Raw genomic sequence first — 21,259 nt, 5'->3', positions numbered from 1 at the left:
CTAATGGTGATTTCAAAGACAAGATGTTTGCGATAGACATCCTTAATACAAATGGCCGGATCGGTAGAGTGTCGAGCAAAATGCATTGTGCTATTTAGTTACGTGTATTTACATTTCTGGATTCAATTCTCACTGGAGTTACCTTTGCTTCTCATCCTTTCAATGTCGAGAAAATAAGTTAGCAGTCAAGTAACGGGGGCGATATAATCAACTGCTTCTCTATCAAATTTCTGGTCGTGTGTCTATGTAAAAAAAACGTTTTATTAGAGATTAGTTGGGTAGACTTTGAAGCATGGGACAAAAGTACCAGGTTCAAATTTCAATAGTGAATTGCTAAGTTTTCATGTTATTGTTTTCCACACAGTTTTCACAAGAATTCATTTGATTTTTATATTTGCAGTTGCGGACCATAGACAAGCGATGTATATTGGTTTGAGGTTACCTAAGAGACCTCGACGTCCAGTAAAAAAATCAAGATCAAAGAAACAAGGCGACAAAGTGGCTCCGTCTGGCGGAAATGTTTCTGTACCAGGTAAGACATCATTCACATGCATTCTTTCAAGCTTGTTCTTGTCCGCATTAAGTTAAAATTTAACGTGTGTTAATAAACACACAGACGCAGACTCTCGCGCGCGAGCAGGTATGGAGGCGTCACCCAGTAGAACAAGACCACCTAGTATACGAGTGTCTTTAACAGAACTGAATCACCCTTTGTAAACAATAATGCTGTAATAAGAATAATGCTGTAAATCACCATATATGAAATATATACCAGGTAAAAAAATTAAAAAGAGAAAAACAGCACCAACAATAGATAATAACGAAAATACTTTTACAATTTTGGGTCTTAAGCAAACATCTAAGGGGGCGTGGATGATAATATTATTCATTCTATTTCAGTCATTAACATCGGCAATAACTCATATCTTTATATAACAGGCACAGTGATAAGGTAGGTAAACATAAAAATCAACAGTGTAAATAAATTTCAAAATAGGCCTTTATATGTGTGTGTGCGTGTATATATGTGTATATATATAGGTATATATATATATATATATATATATATATATATATATATATATATATATATATATATATATATATATATATATATATATATATATATATATTATATATATATATATATGTGTATATATAAATATGTATATATATATTTATCATCAGTATCATCATCATCGTTTAACGTCCGCTTTCCATGCCAGCATGGGTTGGACGATTTGACTGAGTGCTGGCGAACCAGATGGCTGCACCAGGCTCCAGTCTTGATCTGGCAGAGTTTCTACAGCTGGATGCCCTTCCTAACGCCAACCACTCCGAGAGTGTTGGGTGCTTTTACATGCCACCGGCACGGGGCCCGTCAGGCGGTACTGGTAACGACCTCGCTCGAATCTTTTTACACATGCCACCGGCACAGGTGCCAGTAAGGCGATGCTGGTAACGATCACGCTCGAATGATGCCTTTTACATGCCACCGGCACGGAAGCTAGTTCGCCGCACTGGCAGCGATCACGCTCGGATAGTGCTCTTAGCACCCTACTAGCACGGGGCACAAGTGCCAGTAATGCGACGCTCGTAACGATCACACTCGAATGGTGCCATAAATTTATATAAATAAGGATGAGATCGTTATAAGATCAGAATAAAAACCGTCAAAGGTAATAATTATTATTAAAATTATAATTTAGGGTATCTAAGAGATTAAATTTTGAATTTTTGTTTCTCTTTGAAAAGGAATTCTGATCCTTCATGTTGCGCAATTTGGTCGACGACATTTCTTCCCTTTTGCGTCCGTTATTTTAGAAAATAATTTAGTCTTTAAGAGGATCTTTTTTAGTAATTTCGTTTGTTTGTAGCTTTTAATTATCTTATGTGTGTGTAAAATTTCCTTTAATTTGGGGTCCTTATGTAGCATTGGTAAATTTTGGACATGTTGGTGAAGGCTTCTCTGTTTCTGGGGTTGTATGTAGATATGTACAGCAGTATACATACATATACATATATATATATATATATATATATATATATATATATATATATATATATATATATATATATATATATATATAAAGTTAATCCAAACATGAAAACACAAAGAGAAAACAACAACGCGAGGACGTGGAACAAGTATAGTGTTATTGGACGCTCAGGAAAGAAGGAAAGAAGGAGGGTTTAACGTTTCGAGAGGAGCTCTTCGTCAGAAACATAGGAAAAGGAAAGATCCAATACACACACACACATATATATATATATATATATATATATACACATATATATATTTGAGTAGTTGAATGAATTATCTTATTATGGATAATTCGGTTATTTATATTTATATATATATATATATATTATATATATATATGTGTGTGTGTGTGTATGTATGTATGTATATATATATATATGTATATATATATATGTATATATATATATATATAATATATATATATATAATATATATGTATATATATATATGTGTGTATGTCATCATCATCATCATATGTATATATGTATGCATCATTTATGCATGTATATATCAGAGAGTTTTCACTCCAGCGGAAACTGCAGAAGCTACTCTGAGGTTCTAAATCGATTGCAATGCTGGAAAGCCTTATCTCTCGTCAGCTATTATCTCAAAGTCACAAACTTTTCGTCCTTTTTCTTTTACTCTTTATCGGTGTGAGACAGCGATGACTGAATCGGCCTTCACCTGCAGAAGGGTTCCACTTGCGGTCTCTTATCAGCCTTGAGCCGGTTTCAGCTGCTGTGCCTATCTCATTGAAAGCCTTCTTCAGTCGTCTGGAATGCAGACCTATCTTCTGCAGGAAATAGCGCTCTGATCTAACTGGAAAACCGCGACAGTCGACTTCAGTATCACATACTTAACGTGCATGTGTTGCTTTAATCAAATAAAGATGAGTGAGACGAAGGAAAAGAAGAAAGGAAAACAAAATTACTACTATCGTCACATTAAGACAACTCATATTATGATACGTGTGTTTTTGCTTTAAACCCGAAAAGAAACAAAATACGTTGTCAGGGCAAATCACACAATCCCTATCTCCAACCCTTCTTAGTTATCCTGGCCACACTCTACAGTTTAACACAGGGTCGCATTCCTAAGGCTGGCCTGTCTCTTTAGGTCAGAAAATACTTTAGCCCTCCATCCCCTCTACAATTATTGATATTCTCTGAAGCTCAGGTGAAGCGAAGGCACGTGGCCTAATGTTTAGGGCATCACAATCACGATCGGATGATCGTGGTTTCGTTTCCTGGAACGTATGGTGCGTTGTGTTCTTGAGCAAAACACTTCATCTCACGTTGCTTTGCGATCACTACGACAGCTGATGTGTGGAACACAGTTTACATGTACAGGCAATGTCGATTTGATGGAGGAAGTAAGTCAATGTACAGCACAAACGTTTAATCACTATAGACAAATCATTTGTACTGGTTGTTCGGCAAAAAATTGCGTGACCTTCATCTCTCGTGTACATAAGAAGAATAAATAAATAAATTAATTAATTAATAAACTTAGGTGGAGAGCATTTCTGTCACAGCTGGTGATGCTTTAGCACACATCACAGTACTGCCGTACACATCACAGTATTGTTGCTGCACAAACAAACATTTGAGGATTACATCTAAAAATGAGCACCTCATTGATTGGTATAAAGTCACTCACAGACATGCTTCTGCCACTAATCTACAAGCGTGTTGTATCCTCTCTCAGCTATTCTATAATTACTATAGTTTCTGCACTCTGTAACTGGCTGGATTCATATCACCCCGCTTCACACATTTCCATCCTTCTGGTCTTTCCGTTTCACGTCAATCTTGTACCCAAACGTCTAATCCTACATTCTTAGAATGTTGATCTACAATTCTTTCCATGCTCATATCTTTTCCGCATGCGCTGACTTACGAAGACTTAATAAGAAATACTTATGGCATAGATTTCACCAGTTTAGGAGGATTTGCAATGACCATGCGCACTGCCCCTTCCTCTCGACCCAGCAAGTTAAAAGTGGGTTCCCTTTGTCAGCGAAATTTGTCAAACTAGGAATTGCAATAGCGTACTACAGTTTTAACGACAGGCTGCCAACCTTCGAACATCCGAACATTTAATGTTCTTTATTTACATTATTTACATTTGACGGATGTTTGTCCTCATCTTGTTTGTTTTTAACCCAACTTTTCGACTGATATACCCTCCAGCCTTCATCAGGTGTCTGGAGGAAATTTCGAACCTAGGTTCTCATTCCTAAGGTATTTTTCGATATTATTATTATCATTATTATTATTATTATTATTATTCAGGTCACTGCCTGGAATCGAACTTGGAATCTTGTTAGTCGCCCGCGCTCTTAACCACTACGCCATATGCCGTGTAAATAATATAAATAATGTACATAATTCCTCATCTCTTAAATATAGAACTGTATTATCTAATGTTATGTTTATAGCTGGTCATTATTTTGTTTAGGCATTGTGACACTAATAACCTGGGGTAGAACCCAATATACATATGCTTCAGAATGAAGCGTTAGTCGAATATAGAGCGGTAATAAGAAAAAGAGATGATAAAAGAACAAACGATTATTTTATAACATTGCAATTCCTCATAGAGCTCTCAGCTAATGAAGTTCATAAGATAATCGCTTATTCTTTTTTCATGTCTTTTTCTCATTATATTATATGTGTGTGAGTGAGCTAGAGAGAGAGAGAGAGAGAGAGAGGGGGGGGAGAGGGAGAGGATAGACACAGGAAAGAGACAATATCTGAGAAAGAAAAAGAAATTAACTACGGTAAATTTATTGACAATGATTACCTTTGAACTTCTATTACGATAGGAAAATTCTTCTGAGCAGATCGCCATATATTAGTTTCTGAAAAGGATTTATTTTCGAGTAATGTTTCCAGATACAGTGGAATCTCCATCAGTTGATCACTTTTCAGAACTAGATTAGATGCTAGTATTTAAAAAATCTGGTATCTATTGGCAATACTTGTTCCAGCTATCTGTCCGTTTATCGATGTAGGATCATTTTCCCTTCTGTGTTTAACGTCTTATTTCACCGGACATCTAATGAAACAGGATATCGATTTTTTTTCAGACACTAAGCTGCACATTTAGAATGAAGGCGGAGAATGAAATAGAAGTCGCATGTCTATCTTACTCAATTGGTATTAACACTGTATGTGAAATGCATTAGTTTCAGCCATTTATCAAAATCTGAGTTGTGAACTTAAGTTTCGTAACAATTAAAATCTTTACATATATAGTTCATCACAGAGACTTAATATCCTTTTCTACTCTAGGTATAAGGCCCGAAATTTTGGGGGAGGGGGTCAGTTGACTAGATCGACCCCAGTGTGCAACTGGTACTTAATTTATCGACTCTGAAAGGCGGAATTTGGAATCGGAACGTAAAGACAAATGAAATACTGCTAAGCATTTCGCCCGGCATGCTAACGTTTCTGCCAGATCGCCGCCTTACAGAAACTTAATATTAATTTCTTTCTTTCATATTATTACTAACTATGCACAATGATGGCTCTAAATTTGATGAGGTTTAAAGAAATAGAAATTTGTGCCATTAGTGAATGTACATGGCCTGGTCGTTAGCATGTTACACTCATGATCATATAATCGTGGTTTCAATTTCCTTCAGCAAAACTCTTTATTTCACGTTGCTTCGGTCTGCTCAGCCGTTAATGCGATGAGATCCAGCAATAACTGGGAACTTAACTCTGCGATGGACCGCCGTCCCGTTCAAAGACAGATTGTTTTTAATTTCAGCCACTTAAACGCCATGTAAACTGCATTAAGTTCCAGCCTTGTGTCCTAGGATTCATAACAAACCCTTACGCCTAGTTGTAGTTTAGTCCTATATCAGCCCTGTTTGAGGAGACCTATAATCAAAAGGTTCAACCGTTACCGTGTCGTTCTTTTGTATATCTAGAATAGATTATACAATGCGTCCTTACCATTTTTAAGACGACAGCCTGTCACTTGAAGGAAACTTAGCTGCTATCTAAAGCAAATCGAACAACTGCTTAGAGCAGAGATTCTCAGTTTTTTCAATACCAAGAATTCCTTTTAAATAAATGAATTTTACTGCGAACCACCGGCTTTTGAAACAGCTACCTACTCAATAAGCCGCTTCCTTTGCCTAACAACGAATTTTCCCAGTTTCATTATTCATTTGAAAGATACATGTAACTTAGTAATTATTCATTTTACTCGTCACTTTCAGAGAAGTGGGTAAGTCGATCACATCGACTTTAGTGCTCAACTAGTACTTATTTTATCGATTCCGGGGGTGAAAGGCAAAATTGATCATGGCTGAATTTGAACTCGGAACGTAAAGACGGACAAAATGCTTAACGGCGTTTTGTCCGGTGTGCTAAAGATTCTGCCAGCTCACCACTCTAAGGTGGAGCAGAAATATTGATTTCAAATTTTGGCACGATGCCAGCAATTCCAGGGGAGGGGTAAGTCGATTACATCGACCCCATTGCTCAACTGGTACTTATTTTATCGACTAAGGTGGGACAGAAATATTAAACAACATCACGTATAATGTTCTACAATTCTGGTTATCTATCTGTATTGCTATCTGCATCTACCTGATGACATTAATAAGCCGTTGATTCGTGCGGTTGACTTCTCCCAATTAACAGTAAATTAAATGTTAACAACTAAGCTGTTGGAAATGTAACAACTGTCTATGGAATGATGGGAAGTTAAAATATATACCATGATTTCTGATCTGAGTAGACAGGTCACACGTATTTGTAGAGGGAGTGCGGAGCTAATTTAATTGACCCTGTAAGCAAAATGACACGTTTTATCGATCCTTCAAGGTTGTCTTTTGTTGTTTAGCTCTAGGACAAACATAATATAGAATACCTATAAACAAAGAAATTCTAGCCATGACCATCCCGTCGTTTGTGACATAGTTTACCCAATATTATGTGACATAGTTTATCCTATATTATTCAATAAGGCTTTCCTTTTTCAAAGGCGGCTGAGTGTTATCTTAAAGAGAGATTTTGCTACTATTTCTAACAGATCGATTGACTACATAGAAGCTCTGTTGGTTTGTTCCTTACTCTTAAAAGTAAAGATGAAAAGTAGAATTTGAAAGCAGAACGTAAAGGAATGTATTTGTCTAATCATTTAATTCGCTAGTTTGTCCTGTCTGACTTCGGGCGATCTTATGAAATACTACATAATACATGTCAGTGAAAGGCCCCTCCTACGCTATCGTTTTGTCAGAATCAAAAGCTAAGTGTGCCACACACCACACGTTACTGTCTTAAAGAAAAGACGAACATATTGGATAATGTAGTCTGGCAGGTTCACTGTTACAAAGAAAAAAAAATGTGCTTACAGGTGCAATGCTCATAGATCTGCTTCTTTGAAATTGACCATCATTTAAAGGACAAAACCTACATAAAAAAGTTGGTTAGAAATAGTAGTCAAATCTCCCTCACAGTCACACCCGCAAGTCTCCAAAAGAGAGAAGAATGCTCTGGATAATGTAAAAGACAAACTGTATCGAAATTAAAAATACGAGATGCTTATTATGGCTGCAAGTCTTTGTATATATATCTAGTAGGCCAAGGCTAGAGAAAACATTCTTATTTCGGCACAAGGGTAGCCATTTAGTGATGTGAGTATTCGATACGACCGACTCCAGTATTTTACTGGTATTTTATTTTATCATCGAAAGTATACGATGCAAAGCTGACTTCGGCAAGATTTTGGACTCAGAGCGGAAACATCCGGAATGAATGCCGCTAAGTGTTTTTTCCCGAGGCTCTGACGATTCTGCCAACTCAATATAAATATTTGTGCAATAATTAGAGATTGTTGTTTGGCTGTGAGTAGGTTGTGCTTTTTTCATTTGAACAGGTAAGGGTGGCGATGAAATTCGTGAATCGGAAGTAGCAGTGTAAATGGAATAGTTTAAAAACCAAGACACAACACTTACAGCACAACTTAGTGATAATTTGGTATATGGCACTCTGTCGGTTATGATGATGAGGGTCCCAGTTGATCCGATCAACAGAACAGCATGTTCGTGAATTTAACGTGTAAGTAGCTGAGCACTCCACAGACACACGTACTCTTAACGTAGTTCTGAGGGAGATTCAGTGTGACACAGAGTTTGACAAGGCTGGCCCTTTGAATTATAGGTACACCTCATTTCCGAGTCTAGCTGTGCTTTTTCTCTTTTTGGGTCGATAAAATAAAATTGTGGTCAAGCACCGGGGTCGATGGTAATCAACTGACACCCTCCCTTCAAATTTTCTGGCGCTTTACTTGAACCAGAAACCACCTCCCTCGTCATCTTCCGGGGCAGCATCCTTTTCACTTTGTCTATTGGGACCATTCACTTTGTTTACTGGGACCATTCACTTAGTCTACTGGTCTGAATTACAGGAAATTGTATGTTCCAGTCCTTAATGTGAAGTTACCTCATATAAATTGCTCTCGCTTCCAGATTCATATTGTAAACAAACACAAGGTCAAGACAGTAATGTCTTCTTTAATCATATATCTTCCCGGTCAGGGATGACAGCAGCAGCAATACTATATTGTTGCATTCCAAAAGTCTTCGTATTTAATTAAGAAATTAGGATTTAAATCACAGAATGTTGTAGAAAGGATATCGATTTGTTTAGCTGAAGTTAGTAACCAGTGACTGATAATTTATCTAGAGAAATATTATCTTGAGTTATGGAAGTGCTTACTGATATGTAACGCAATTTCCTTTGCTCTTGGCCTGGTATTTAACGAAAGGAAATTTAATTAATGAAGTTGCATGTTTTATTTCGAATGTCTCATTGAAAGAATTATAAGACAACACACTAGAATATAACTGAACGTTTTATATATCTGTCTTATTTGTTCAACCATTGAAGCATTCCAATGTCTACGCCTGATATAATGAGGAAACGTTTGAGATAGCGATGGGGTGAAGTATGTCTAGATTTACACAGGATGATGTTCTGCCCAGTGGCGAATCTTCTACGTTATTGGGTGATAGGAGGTATCATGAAGTATATCTTGGGTTGTTATTGATTTTTTCCAGGTCAGTCCTGATTGAGCAGATCCATGATCAAAATATTCCAACTAACAGTTTATTTGCTTATTTTTCAAGCAGTGTATCTAATAAAGCATTATCCAACGCGCCCCTTCTTATTTGAGACAGCAGAGTATGATCTGAAAGAAATATGACCGCTATTTTTAGCAGATTGTACAACCGCGAAGGGGCTTCCTCGTTGAGTTGTGTATTTCTAGGTGAATCAACCTGGTAGAATAGTCAAACTCTTCTAGCTATAGGAAAGGCAAGATGTTTCTACCCTGTGGTATCTATTTTGTGCTAGACTGATCATTAACAGTCAACTGTTTTAGTCTGAATATCATGCACTGTCGCTAACAGGATGCAAACTGATCTTCAGGGCAGGTTGTTTGGCACTGTTCACTCGGGAGTATATAGGGTAGATATTTAATGAATCCCGAACTTCAATGTGTTGAGTGACCGAAAGATATTACTGGATAGAAATGGCAATAACCAGAAATTTTTATCCAGCAGAAGAATTGTAAAGCAATCTAAACGTCAACATAGATCTTTTTGCTGTTAAATGAGGTAAACTGCGCTCATACACCGTACTAGTTGACCACGAGATGAAATAGAATGGACAATTTTCTGTAATATATGCTATAATTCTACTATAGGCACGAGGCTTAAAATTTTAGTGGGAGATTTAAGACGATTACATCGACCCTAATGCTTAACTGGTTCTTTATTTTATTGACCTTGAAAGAAGGGGAGGCAAAATCGACCTTGGTGGCATTTAAACTCAGATCATATAGCTGGTGGAAATGACGCTAAGCATTGTGTATGATGTGCTAACAATTCTGCCAGCGCGCCGTCTTCTGTAATATACCACAGCACAGCACTAACAATAGGGTATGAGCAGCAGATCCTTACGAGCTGCAGTCCTATATTCTAATAATTCAGCAACCTGCTGGCTTATAAGGTACAACTTGATGCTACAGAGTTATTGTTCAGCATCAGCAGTGATTAGACTTGTCATTGTTGAGAATTATCATGGCAGAAAATTGATCTCCATAAAATCACTGTGAAAGAAGAATATCAAGTAGAGCATTAATAATTTGAACGTTAAGTACTTATCTGATATGTGTGTGTGTGTGTGTGTGTGTGTGTGTGTGTGTGAGTGTGTGTGTGTGTGTGCGTGCGTGCGTGCGTGCGTGCGTGCGTGTGTGTGCATAAAAATTAGTCATGAGAGCAGTGCAGCCAGGAATATGAAAAGGTCCACATGTGAAATATATTCGACAAAATCGATTGTATGTAGAAATGCTGTATGTTATTAGAATGAAATAAAGGATGTAAGCAGAGGGTTAATGTTTGGGCTAAATATTTCAAGTAAGGCTATAGTTTTTAAATTGTATTTTGCTTTCTTAAATAGCTGCCGGTCAGTTTTTATTGGAAAGGTGTATTTTTGAAGGTTTAGTCAACTTTCATGATTTCCACAGTCCTTACCAGGTTTTCCGAGACTGGTAAGATAGATAGTGGGAGGGAATTTCACGAGATTGTCATAGGGGGAAAGGATTGGAGAAAATGGTGTTTAGTGCAGGAGCTAAGGTGTGACGCACAGTATGGGTGACCCAAGTGAATTTGATATAGAACAAATGACAAATTAGTTTAGAAGACTTGAGGTAACTGTAATAACGATATAACAAGCAAGAGAGAGAGAGGGGGGAGGGTCTTAGGCTGCAGAATGTGCTAATCAGCTAGTTAATCCTTTTTGATGTGATCTAGTATATTTGTGTATGTAAAAAGAACACGCTCCCAGTGTGGGTCTTACTTGGGCTTTGTAGACAGTCTCAGCAAATGTTCAGAGCTGATTACAGTGATTTTACAAGCAGGAGTGATATCTACAGAACCATCTTCGTAGGAGAATGGTGGCTAGGAAGATTCTTCAATGTTAGTATAGGTCTTCTGAGAAAAGGACCCGAAAACCTGGCAACAATTTTGGGGACAACTGCCTTATTATACCATACGATGCACGAAAGCACCTTTTCTTCTCTAATGGCAGCTTTATAAGCGTTACTGTAGTGAGTAAATGTATTTTATTCATGATGGTGGAGATTACTTTAATATGTCTTTCGTTTGAACCAACACACTCATGTGCAAGTCAGCCGTTTGGTGATGTGGAATTTGGTTGGGCGAGAAATGTAGAGGGAAGATAGTCCAGGAAGATATGATTTAATGAAAAAAAAGTAGGAAACGTAGAACTAGCAGGATTTCGACAATTCAGCCAATGAGGAAGCCTGTGCGTGGTCGATCCTGCAAGAAGTAGTAGCCACATCTTCCTCAATTTACACTGTATAGTATTTGAGAAACATTCTATATTGTTTATTTCGGGGTGAAAAACAGATGGGACGTTCACGGTTGATTAGAGGTTTGTCGCGTCAAATTTAAATAATTGCAATTAGTTATCTGTCTTATGAACCTCAATTTAGGAAACTGGAGCTGTTGAGCAGTAGGGATACTTGAAGCAAGTTGCCTTAAGTGGTGGTCAGTAACGGGTCTGCAACACCTAGTTCTGTCATGGCACCCAGAAAAAAATTATCAATAAGGCAAGTTGGTTGGAGTAATACCTTCAACAATAATAATCAGTAAAATTAAGCACAATAAGAAGGTCACGTATAAACAATGCTCATTTATTATTCTCACACCTCTTCACAACTATCACAAATTTGTTAAGAATGCTTCCAAAATACCTTTCTCTACATCTAATAATAAGGGATAAGACCGCATTTTGGTGGAGGCAGTCGATTATAGCGAATCCAGTATACATCTGTTTGTTTAAGTACAACGCTTCCAGAAGAATTAAAGGCATAATTGACCCCCGTAGGATTTGAATTCAGAACGTAAAAAGCCATAACAAAATAACTAAAGGCATTTATTTTGTCCCTCAGGGCATTTATTTTTAACTCGTCTGCTAATTCAAATATCAAGTGAAGTAATGTATTTCACAGTGGAAATTACAGTAGTATATTGATAACAAGAAGAACACGAATACAATTATGTTAGAATCTGTTTGCTGTAAAATAGATCGCTAATGCATGACGTGTCACAACAGTTTTTCATATCCTTTATTGTGTATGTCCGGTATAATTATGTCCTGGTCGTTGTTCATGCTTTCTGTTTGTTTATATATGTATCTGCATATCTCAGTGTGCCTGTGCGCGCGCGTCAATGTCCTGGCTGTATACTACTTCTGAAACACTGTATTTTTGTTCTTGTTAAATATATCATAAATATTCATCGGAATATTGACATTTTAATATGTTCACCTTGTTTTTCTTGTTATTTATCTCCTCTAAGCATTACAAAATCAGTTATTAGAAAGAAACAAAAAAAAAAAGAAACCAAGGAATAGATAAAATAAAAAATGAATAAAAATTAAAAGTAAAGCTTAGCAGGAAGTGAAAATGATTTATGGTTGAATCAAAAGGTTACTTCTATAGCGAGTGAAGAGAAACCGGATCCGGAAGAGAAAGGTGTAATTGGAACAGTTCATTGTTTGACAGGGATAGTTGTGTTGATTAAAAATGCCATACCGTTTCGCGCTTAGGCCCAGTGGAAATATTTTTTTAAATGTGAGAATAAGAAACTGGATATACCCAAACATGTAAAGCTATGAAAACACACAGATGTTTAATAATGTGATATATATATATATATATATATACATATATATATATATATAATACATTATACAAGAGAAGTAACAGTGATTTCAGTGTCGGCTTACTACTCTTTATTGGACTGTCTGGTGTAGGCTAGCAGGCCGAAACTTCAAAGTCACTCTCACCATTCTTCTTGGAAAAGTATAATAAATTTGTACTCCATAAATAGTATTGAGTAAGCTTTCAGATTAATGTAAAATCATTTTTATTATAACACGACAAAAGCAAACATTAATATAATTATGGTAATGGACTCTCCCGTCGAAGACGACGTATGAGTGTTTAGTATTTTGCCGAACGACCTGCACAAATGATTTGTTTATAGTGATCAAAAGTATGTACTGTTAATTAGCTTACTCCCTCAATCAAATCGACGTTACCTGAACAAATACACGGTGTACTACAGGTCAGGTGTAGAAGTGATTGCCAAGTAACGTGTAATGAAGTGTTTTGCTCTAGAGCACAACGCCACCGGGTTTAACAACTGAAACCATGATCGTGAGTGCAACACCCCTAACCAATAGACCACACGTCCTCATAATAATGTGAAGAATGATAATAATTACAATAATAATAAAAGAGGATTGAATGGATTATTTGGTATACCTATAAAAGTTTCAATTAAAGATTGTATTGTAACATAACGTCGTACAGGTAGGTATATAAAATGCACAATATCTGTATGACTGTGCAAAATCTTCAGGTTATACCATAGGGTATTGACTTGCCTCTATGTTGAAGAACATATATGTGTGTGTGTGTGTGTGTGTGTTTGTGTGTACAAATGTTTGTTTTATGTATGTATGTATATACAAGGAGGTGCTGAAAAGTTCCTGGCTTTAAGGGTATCGCGAAAGAGTACAGCTGTTACCTTTACAAGAGAGGTAGGATAACTATTTAGAAGATATACAAAAAAATCATGATGGCATACTATATATCTTTCTCTGTTTTGCAGATTTAACACATGATGGCAGCTCCTACAATGGATTTTGGTAAAATGGAAGCAAAGCAAAGGCGCGGCGGAAATCTTACCATTCTCCACAGTAAAAATCTGGTTGTCATGGTTTTAGACTGGTCATTTTGAAGTCGCAGATGAACTCCGGCCAGGACGACAATCTTCCGCGAACACAGGAAAAAGCCGGCGCTGTGCACATCATTGTTCTCGGATTTCAGCTCAAGTTATAGCTGAGACTTTGGGGATTTCCTGCGAAAGAGTTGGCCACATCATCCACAACATTCTGGACATGAGATAGCTTTCCGCAAAATGGGTGCCGAAGTGCCTGAACGCAGATCAGAAGCGCCTCAGAGTGACTACATCAAAGAAGATTTTGGACCGTTTTGTAGTGGTAGAGGTTGATTTTATGGCTCGTTTAGTCACCATGGATGAAACTTGACTTCATCATTATGATCCCCAGACCAAACAGCAATCAGTGGGGTGACGCTACAGCGGTTTACCGCGTCCTAAGAAGTTTAGGACCCAGAAGTCAATTGGAAAGATTCTGGTATCAGTGTTCTTGGACAAAGACGGAATGCTCCTCATAAAATACCTGCTAAAAGGTCGTGTCACCAACGTAAAATACGACAGGTCTCTGTTGGACGAACTGCGTGAAACTTTGAAGCAGAAACGATTGGGAAGCTGAGCCTTGGCGTCCTGTTTTCGTTAGACAATGCGCCAGCACATGAAACTCTACGGAAAATACATGACCTTCGTGTCGAATAGTAGACCTTACTCTCTGATTTGGACCCCTTCGACTATCACCTCTTTCCACAACTGAAGAAACATCTCAAGGGAACGAAATTTCACTCCGATTCGGAAATGATCGCTGCTACAGAGGCGTGATTGGAGGCCCAACCTTCCGAGTTCTCTTTACAGAGCTTAGGAAAACTGAAGGACTGGTGCAATAAGTGTGTAAATCTCAGAGGGGAATATGCTAAATCATAATTAATTGATTCTCCTGTATTTTATAATACCCAAAGCCAAGAACTTTTCATCACCCCTCATGTGGTGTGTATGCGCGCGCGCGCGTGTTTCGAAATTATATTTTAATAGTTGTTTCTTGCTATTCCTTGGTATACATAATTTTGAACTCTTCACAAACTTTGAAGTAAATCCAATTCAAGGAATCAGAATAAACATTTGACTTACTAATCGTATAGTGAAATTAATTAAGAAATCTAAAATAAAATAAAATACACGAAATAATCTGCTGTGCAATTAATTCTTCCTGATCTTTGTGAATATATATGGGCCATTGTCCAAACGCAGATCCACCAACTACCACCTACTCTCTCTCTCTCTCTCTCTCTAACACACACACACACACACGCACGCACGCACAAAGAAAAAACCTACGCTGAGATAAATCTACTCATCACTGATGTCCCTCCTCCTCACCCTGTCATCTCTCTCATGTTAATTTCGCTAATGCAGAGGTCGAAATGCTTGCCATCTCGAACTGTTTGCATCAATTTGTATGCTGATCGATACTCCATCTTTCAAAGTACTTTTGATCATTACGTAGTAAATAACATTTGCTCAGTCATCGCCATTTAATATCTTGGCATTGTTTGATCGCTGCCAAGTCAAAATAATTCATTTCAAATTTTCCTTCTGTAGAAAAACTCTCCTAAACCTTCTGGCTCTTCAACTAACTACTGGTCAGAGTTCTGTTAGATCTTCATTGTCCAAACGCAGATCCACCAACAACCACCTACTCTCTCTCTCTCACACACGCACGCACGCACGCACGCACACACACACACACGCACACACACACACACACAAAGAAAAAAACCTACGCTGTGACAAATCTACTCATCACTGATGTCCCTCCTCTTCTCCTTGTCATCTCTCTCATGTTAATTCTGCTAATGCAGAGGCCGAAATATTTGCCATCTCGAACTGTTTGCATCAATTTGGCGGACAGATAGGCTTCCCCTGTGATTGCGACTGCTAAGCGAATAACCGAAGACATTCTCCCAGAATTATCCCTCGACATCACTCGAACTGCAAAAGTAGTCCAGCAATATCGACATAGAACAGCTTTCGAACATTTGGAAGAAGTTACTAATTTCTCAAAAAGTTAATAATTTTCCAAGATGCAATCGGACTATCAAGCCTCTACTACCTTTTTCCAACCGGATCACCTAAAGAATCATCGCACCAGACTGCGAGAAGGTGACGATTCTTTAGACAACCGTAGTTGATAATATTTTCGCGTGGAGTCATTGTGGCGTTAGAACTTTGGCAAATTTCTCTGTAGACAAAGTGTTTCTGATCGGATTATGGCTTTTCTATGGAAATACCAAACAGGAAATTATTTCACGAATAAATCGACCAAAGCGTGACTGTGTTGTAAGAAGTTTGCTTCCCAGCTACACGGTTCCGGGTTCAGTCCCACTGCAAGGAACCTTGGGCAAGTGTCTTCTACTATGCCCTCGAGCCGATCACCCTTATGAAGGAATTTGGCAGACGGACACTGAAAGAAACTTGTTGTATGCCTGTGTGTGGTTCCACCGCTTGACAACCGGTGTTGGTATGTTTGCATACCGGTAACTAAGCAGTAAGAGACCGATAAAATCAGTGCAAAGCTTTTTAAAATCTAAGTACTGGGGTCAATTCATTCGGTTAATGTTCTCCAAGGCCGTACTCCAACATGGCTGCAGTCTAATGACTGAAACATGTAAAAGATAAAAGGTAAATCTATAAGAATAGAATATATATATATATATATATATATATATATATATATATATATATATATATATATATATATATATAACTGTGGAGAAATTGCAAATGGTCGCCTGGTGAACGTTCCCAAGAAAACAATGATTGACTGATACGGTTTCTAGAGGGAAATCTGTATTGTGGACCTAAAAGGAAATCCAATTATCAAGCAGGCTATAGATTACTGTAGAAACTGTTGACTGTTGCTTCTTCCATAAGTCGAGATATCATCGTGGATCTTTATCACACTCTACTGTGTTAAGTGTCTGGACGAAATGAACAACAATACTTGTGATTATGTTCAAACTGCGTGAGCCGACGCAGGGTGAATTTTTCAGATGATTAAATAGTTGATAGTTCGTACTGCAATTTTTCGTAACGCCCATAGAGAAACATAAATCTCGTTACCGAGTTGTATTTGGACCCTAAAGGTTAAAAATATCCTCCCTAACATTAAGTGAAAAATAAACTTTAATTTGACTAATTTTCTTCTAGTAGGAAAAGTTTGTGTTAACTTTAGACAAACATTTCTCCAAACAAAATCTGTTTAACAAACATTCCTAGCGGTTTTTTTTATGCATGTAGGGTTAACATCTATAAGAACTCTAGCTACTCGAGGCCGATGTTATTTCTCAATAGGTAATTCACAAGCCATTTAGTAGATTGTGGACGACTGTAATTTATTACCGAACACCCCCTGTTAAAGGAGCCCAAAATTTTTATTAATCATAGTCGAAAGAAGTAACAATCTCTCTCTATATAAACGGCAGTTTGTCTGTGCGTGTTTCTGTGTGTCTGTTTGCTTGTACCCTCACCCTGACCACGGCTTTCAACCGATTCTGATGAAACTTGACACACACATAGCCCAATGTCATAATTCAAAACTAACGCAGCGAAAAGTTTGAAAAGTTCCCCCAGTTCTGAAAAAAATCGATAAATTCGACATGGGGTCGAGAATCAGAAACACAAACCGCAAACTGTCTAGGGGACGCAACTCCACCTTTTTTAACAAAAAAAAATTTACCATCATTTTTTTTCCATTTTTTTGCTATTTTTTGGCTATAACTCTCTAAAAATGCTTTATAGTTATTTCCCTTACAAACCTGAGCAACGCCGGGCGATACTGCTAGTTATTATATAAATAACTACTTAAACAAATGCAGCGCAGACAACCGCCAAACCAATGTGTTACCTGTGCAATTCTTTCGTTTCAGTTATGGCTAAAAATACCCTTTCAGTTCCTGTACTGAATCCCCCCACCCCCCCAAAACCCCCCAAAAAACATCGCTTTGCTTTCCAACTAATAAGACTGGCCGCTCTATAAATATAAAGTGTTCAACGTTTCTTCCTTTTATCCCCACTAGATAGGATGGTTAGGTACTATTTGATACATTTTCCATCTCTCAACTGACTAACATACATTCCGGGACAACCTCTGTCTAGACACAAACATTTAGTACTCATAAACTTTTCTTTTTAATATAAAGTGTTATTTCCCAAAAGGTAATACATCCTTTAGAATATTACTGAGATTGTACACCACCACTTCACCATCAACAATTGGCCTAAGGCTACACGACAAAATTATATATCTACTATATTATACATCGCGTAAAAAAATAGACGTTATTATTATATAATTACTCAAGTATTAACTACCCACAAAATCTTCTAATGTATACCATGCCTCTATAATTAATTGGTCTTAATTTTAGCTAACTATTCCCTATGAAACTTCAGAATCTCTGACTATTCTCTATTCTCATGTACGTACGTGTGCACACGTGCGAGTTTACAAACAATAGCAAAAAGTACTCAATGCAGAAGTGGCACGCAAATATTTATTGTTGAGCCAATGTAACTTAATGAGACATGTTTCTGGATGGATTCTGATGGCGCAGTTGTCAGAATCTCAATTGAAATGTTTGACTCGATGTTTACTTACTTTGAATACAAGCTGTACACTAGGTTGATTTGTCTTTCATTTAGTCGTGTGAGACAAAATGAGTAGCAGTAATCTAACTACTCTGTGTTGAACCCAACAATCAAAGCCAATTAATAATATGTTTCTTTTAATTTCACAGTGATTAATTAGTTTTTCACAGAGATTTACAAACTTCGGTGATATCAATTCTCAAAAAGAATAAAATAAAAAAAAAACAGAATCCGTTTTTGTTTTCTCAACGGAAGAGAATATTTACTGAATGGTATTATTAAAACGAATGCCTTTGTTTTTTATTTATTTTCCTCATACTGTTGTACGATGCTTGAATTGAAATAGTTGTGTCCGACTAAATGTTATGTAATAATGAGTTTCATTCCTCTATTTATTGAGTTCAAATCATTGCTGAGATCGACCTTCTTTTTCATAACGGTTTTGCCAATAAAAAAATCTCTCCTGAGGAACTGATTCGGTGTATACCTATATTGAGTGCAAACCATACGAGCTGTAGATTTTATTTTTCATTACACCGATTTGAATAGAATGAACAGCATCAACAAAGGTTTCTGATTTAGGTACAAGGACATTTATTTTCCCCGAGGGGAGATTAGTTGATACCATCAACCCCAGTTCTTAAATTGGTTCTTTATTTTATCTACCTCGAAATGATGACAGACAAAATTGACCTCACCAGGATTTGAACTCAAAACATAAGCAGTCAGAATGAACAAAACTAATTATACGAATACTACCAGTTCGATCGTATCTGCATTTCTATTGTCGCTTAATGCAACGTTTCCCTGTTTTCTTTTTCTGTTTTTAGTGTATTTATCCCCTTCTGAGCAAATACAGAACCTTTTGGGCGAGGTTGAGGATGAGGAACATGTCACGCATGATGTTTTCTGTCAAATGGATAACCTGCAGAATTCTAATGGAGATTATCATTGGAGTGAAGCTGCCAGGTAAGAAACGAAACGTTTTTTCTCTAGTATCACTTAAACTCACAGTATTTTTAGCCAACGTGTAACGTCACTCCACCTGCTAAAAATAGCGGTTAAATTTCCTTCAAATCATTCATACTATCATTTTAAGAAAGGACATATTGGATTAGGTAAATGAAGTCGTGTAGTTAGGATTTTGGGCTCGTGATTACAAGGTCGTAGGATCTCATAATTCAGGACCGAGTGACATGTAGTTTTGAGCAAAGCCCTAAGTTCATGTTACTCCGGTAAAATCAGATGAAAATGAGTACCAGCCGAGTACTGGTGCAACTCCCTCTCCTTCCTCCAACAGTTACATCCTGGTTGTTCTTCGCAGTAAGGGTTGGAAGTTTGAGTAGGTGTCTATATATACTTGCAACTACATGGGCACGTAAAACGATTAGTGAAATATGGTTGTTACATGTACCAAGCCAGACTCACCTGCTAGTGACGGCTATAAGTTGGGTAGGGCACAATAATACAATCAGTACACTATGCATAAAACAAGACGAGATGGTCGTGATTGGACTACATATTATCATAGCTCTGCTCGATCGAGCAGCAATTACAACAACTGCTTCTCGTATTTAAACCTAAAAAACTATTTGGAGGTGACGAAGGAACGTTCGAATATGAATTTGTCTATGTGGGGCATCCAGCCACAGAAACTATGTCACAAGAGACAATTGGATTTTGAACAGCTCCCCGCCTGGCCAGCTTAATGCCAAACCGTCCAACACATGCCTGTGTCGAAAACGGACGTTAAACGATGATGATTATGATAAAAAGGAAATGTTTACCGTTTGAGATAGTATCACTTATTGCTGAACGACTTTCCTGATGGTGTGTGTGTGTGTGTGTGTGTGAGTGAGTGAGTGAGTGAGTGAGTGAGTGAGTGAGTGAGTGAGAGAGAGAGAGAGAGAGAGAGAGAGAGAGAGAGAGAGAGAGAGAGAGAGAGAGAGAGAGAAGATATGGAAAGATAAGAGCAGCTTGAGGGTCAGAAGAAAGGAAGCGAAATTTGTGAGAATAGCCCGTTGAAGTAACAGAGCCGTTGAGCGTAAAGTAGAAAGAAAGGGAAGTGGGAATAGTTGTGGTGTATGCGTGATAGGATTCGGTCAGTGACCAGGCCGGGAGCAGCGCAGTGCTGGCTGTAAATTCGGGACAACCCCGTGCAAAGAAGAAATGGAGCAGATAAGAAGAGGGAAGGTTGTGATATAAATGTAAGTCAGTGAGTTTATTAGCTACCGAGAAGATGGATGCACCGATGGTTTTGACGATGAGCACTCGGTTGTTCGATTAGGTGAACACCTGGTTCATTAAATTAATCATTAACTGGTTGCGTATTCCGCAGACGTGTACTCTTAGCATAATATTCAGATAACCACATGGTTCCGGGTTCAGTCTCACTGCGTGGCATCTTTGGCAAATGTTTTCTACTATAGCCTCGGGCCAAAGCCCTGTGAGTGGATTTGGTAGATAAAAACTAAAAGAAGCCCGTCGTATATGTGTGTGTGTAAAGATAAAATCCAAGGATCAAGGTGTAGGAAGTTAGTAAGCTTCAAGCAATCTGTAGAATGTATAAAAAACAATTTTCAGGAACACCAGCGGTTTATTGGTGCAGAAAGTTTTAAAATTTTCCTGTATCGAGCGAAGTACGATAAACTGAAAGAAGGTTGATTTTATAGTTCACGGTTAGCAACAGGGGTTGTTGTATATGCGAATAAACATCCAAAATTTAGGGAATGGAGTAGATAAAATCCAGGCTACATATGTTTCACAGCTTGCGGAAT

The 21,259-nt window shown here is 37.6% G+C and overlaps 1 protein-coding gene across 2 annotated transcripts in view; it reads left to right on the top strand.

The window, feature by feature from the left end:
* Nucleotides 1–21,259, top strand: part of LOC115210631 (electroneutral sodium bicarbonate exchanger 1) — a 154,218-nt gene that overhangs the window by 35,805 nt on the left and 97,154 nt on the right. The window contains exons 2-3 of one of the 2 annotated variants that reach the window (XM_036502036.1): nt 398–532; nt 19,313–19,451. In XM_036502036.1, coding sequence (XP_036357929.1) covers nt 398–532; nt 19,313–19,451 — 274 coding nt within the window. The remainder of the gene's footprint in view (nt 1–397; nt 533–19,312; nt 19,452–21,259) is intronic. The other variant, XM_029779276.2, reaches the window with a different exon arrangement.

The sequence above is a fragment of the Octopus sinensis genome, linkage group LG4 (assembly GCF_006345805.1).
Source record: "Octopus sinensis linkage group LG4, ASM634580v1, whole genome shotgun sequence".
NCBI lineage: Eukaryota > Metazoa > Mollusca > Cephalopoda > Octopoda > Octopodidae > Octopus > Octopus sinensis.
The sequence above is the reverse complement of the archived record's forward strand: the minus strand, read 5'-3'. Positions and strand labels throughout refer to the sequence as shown.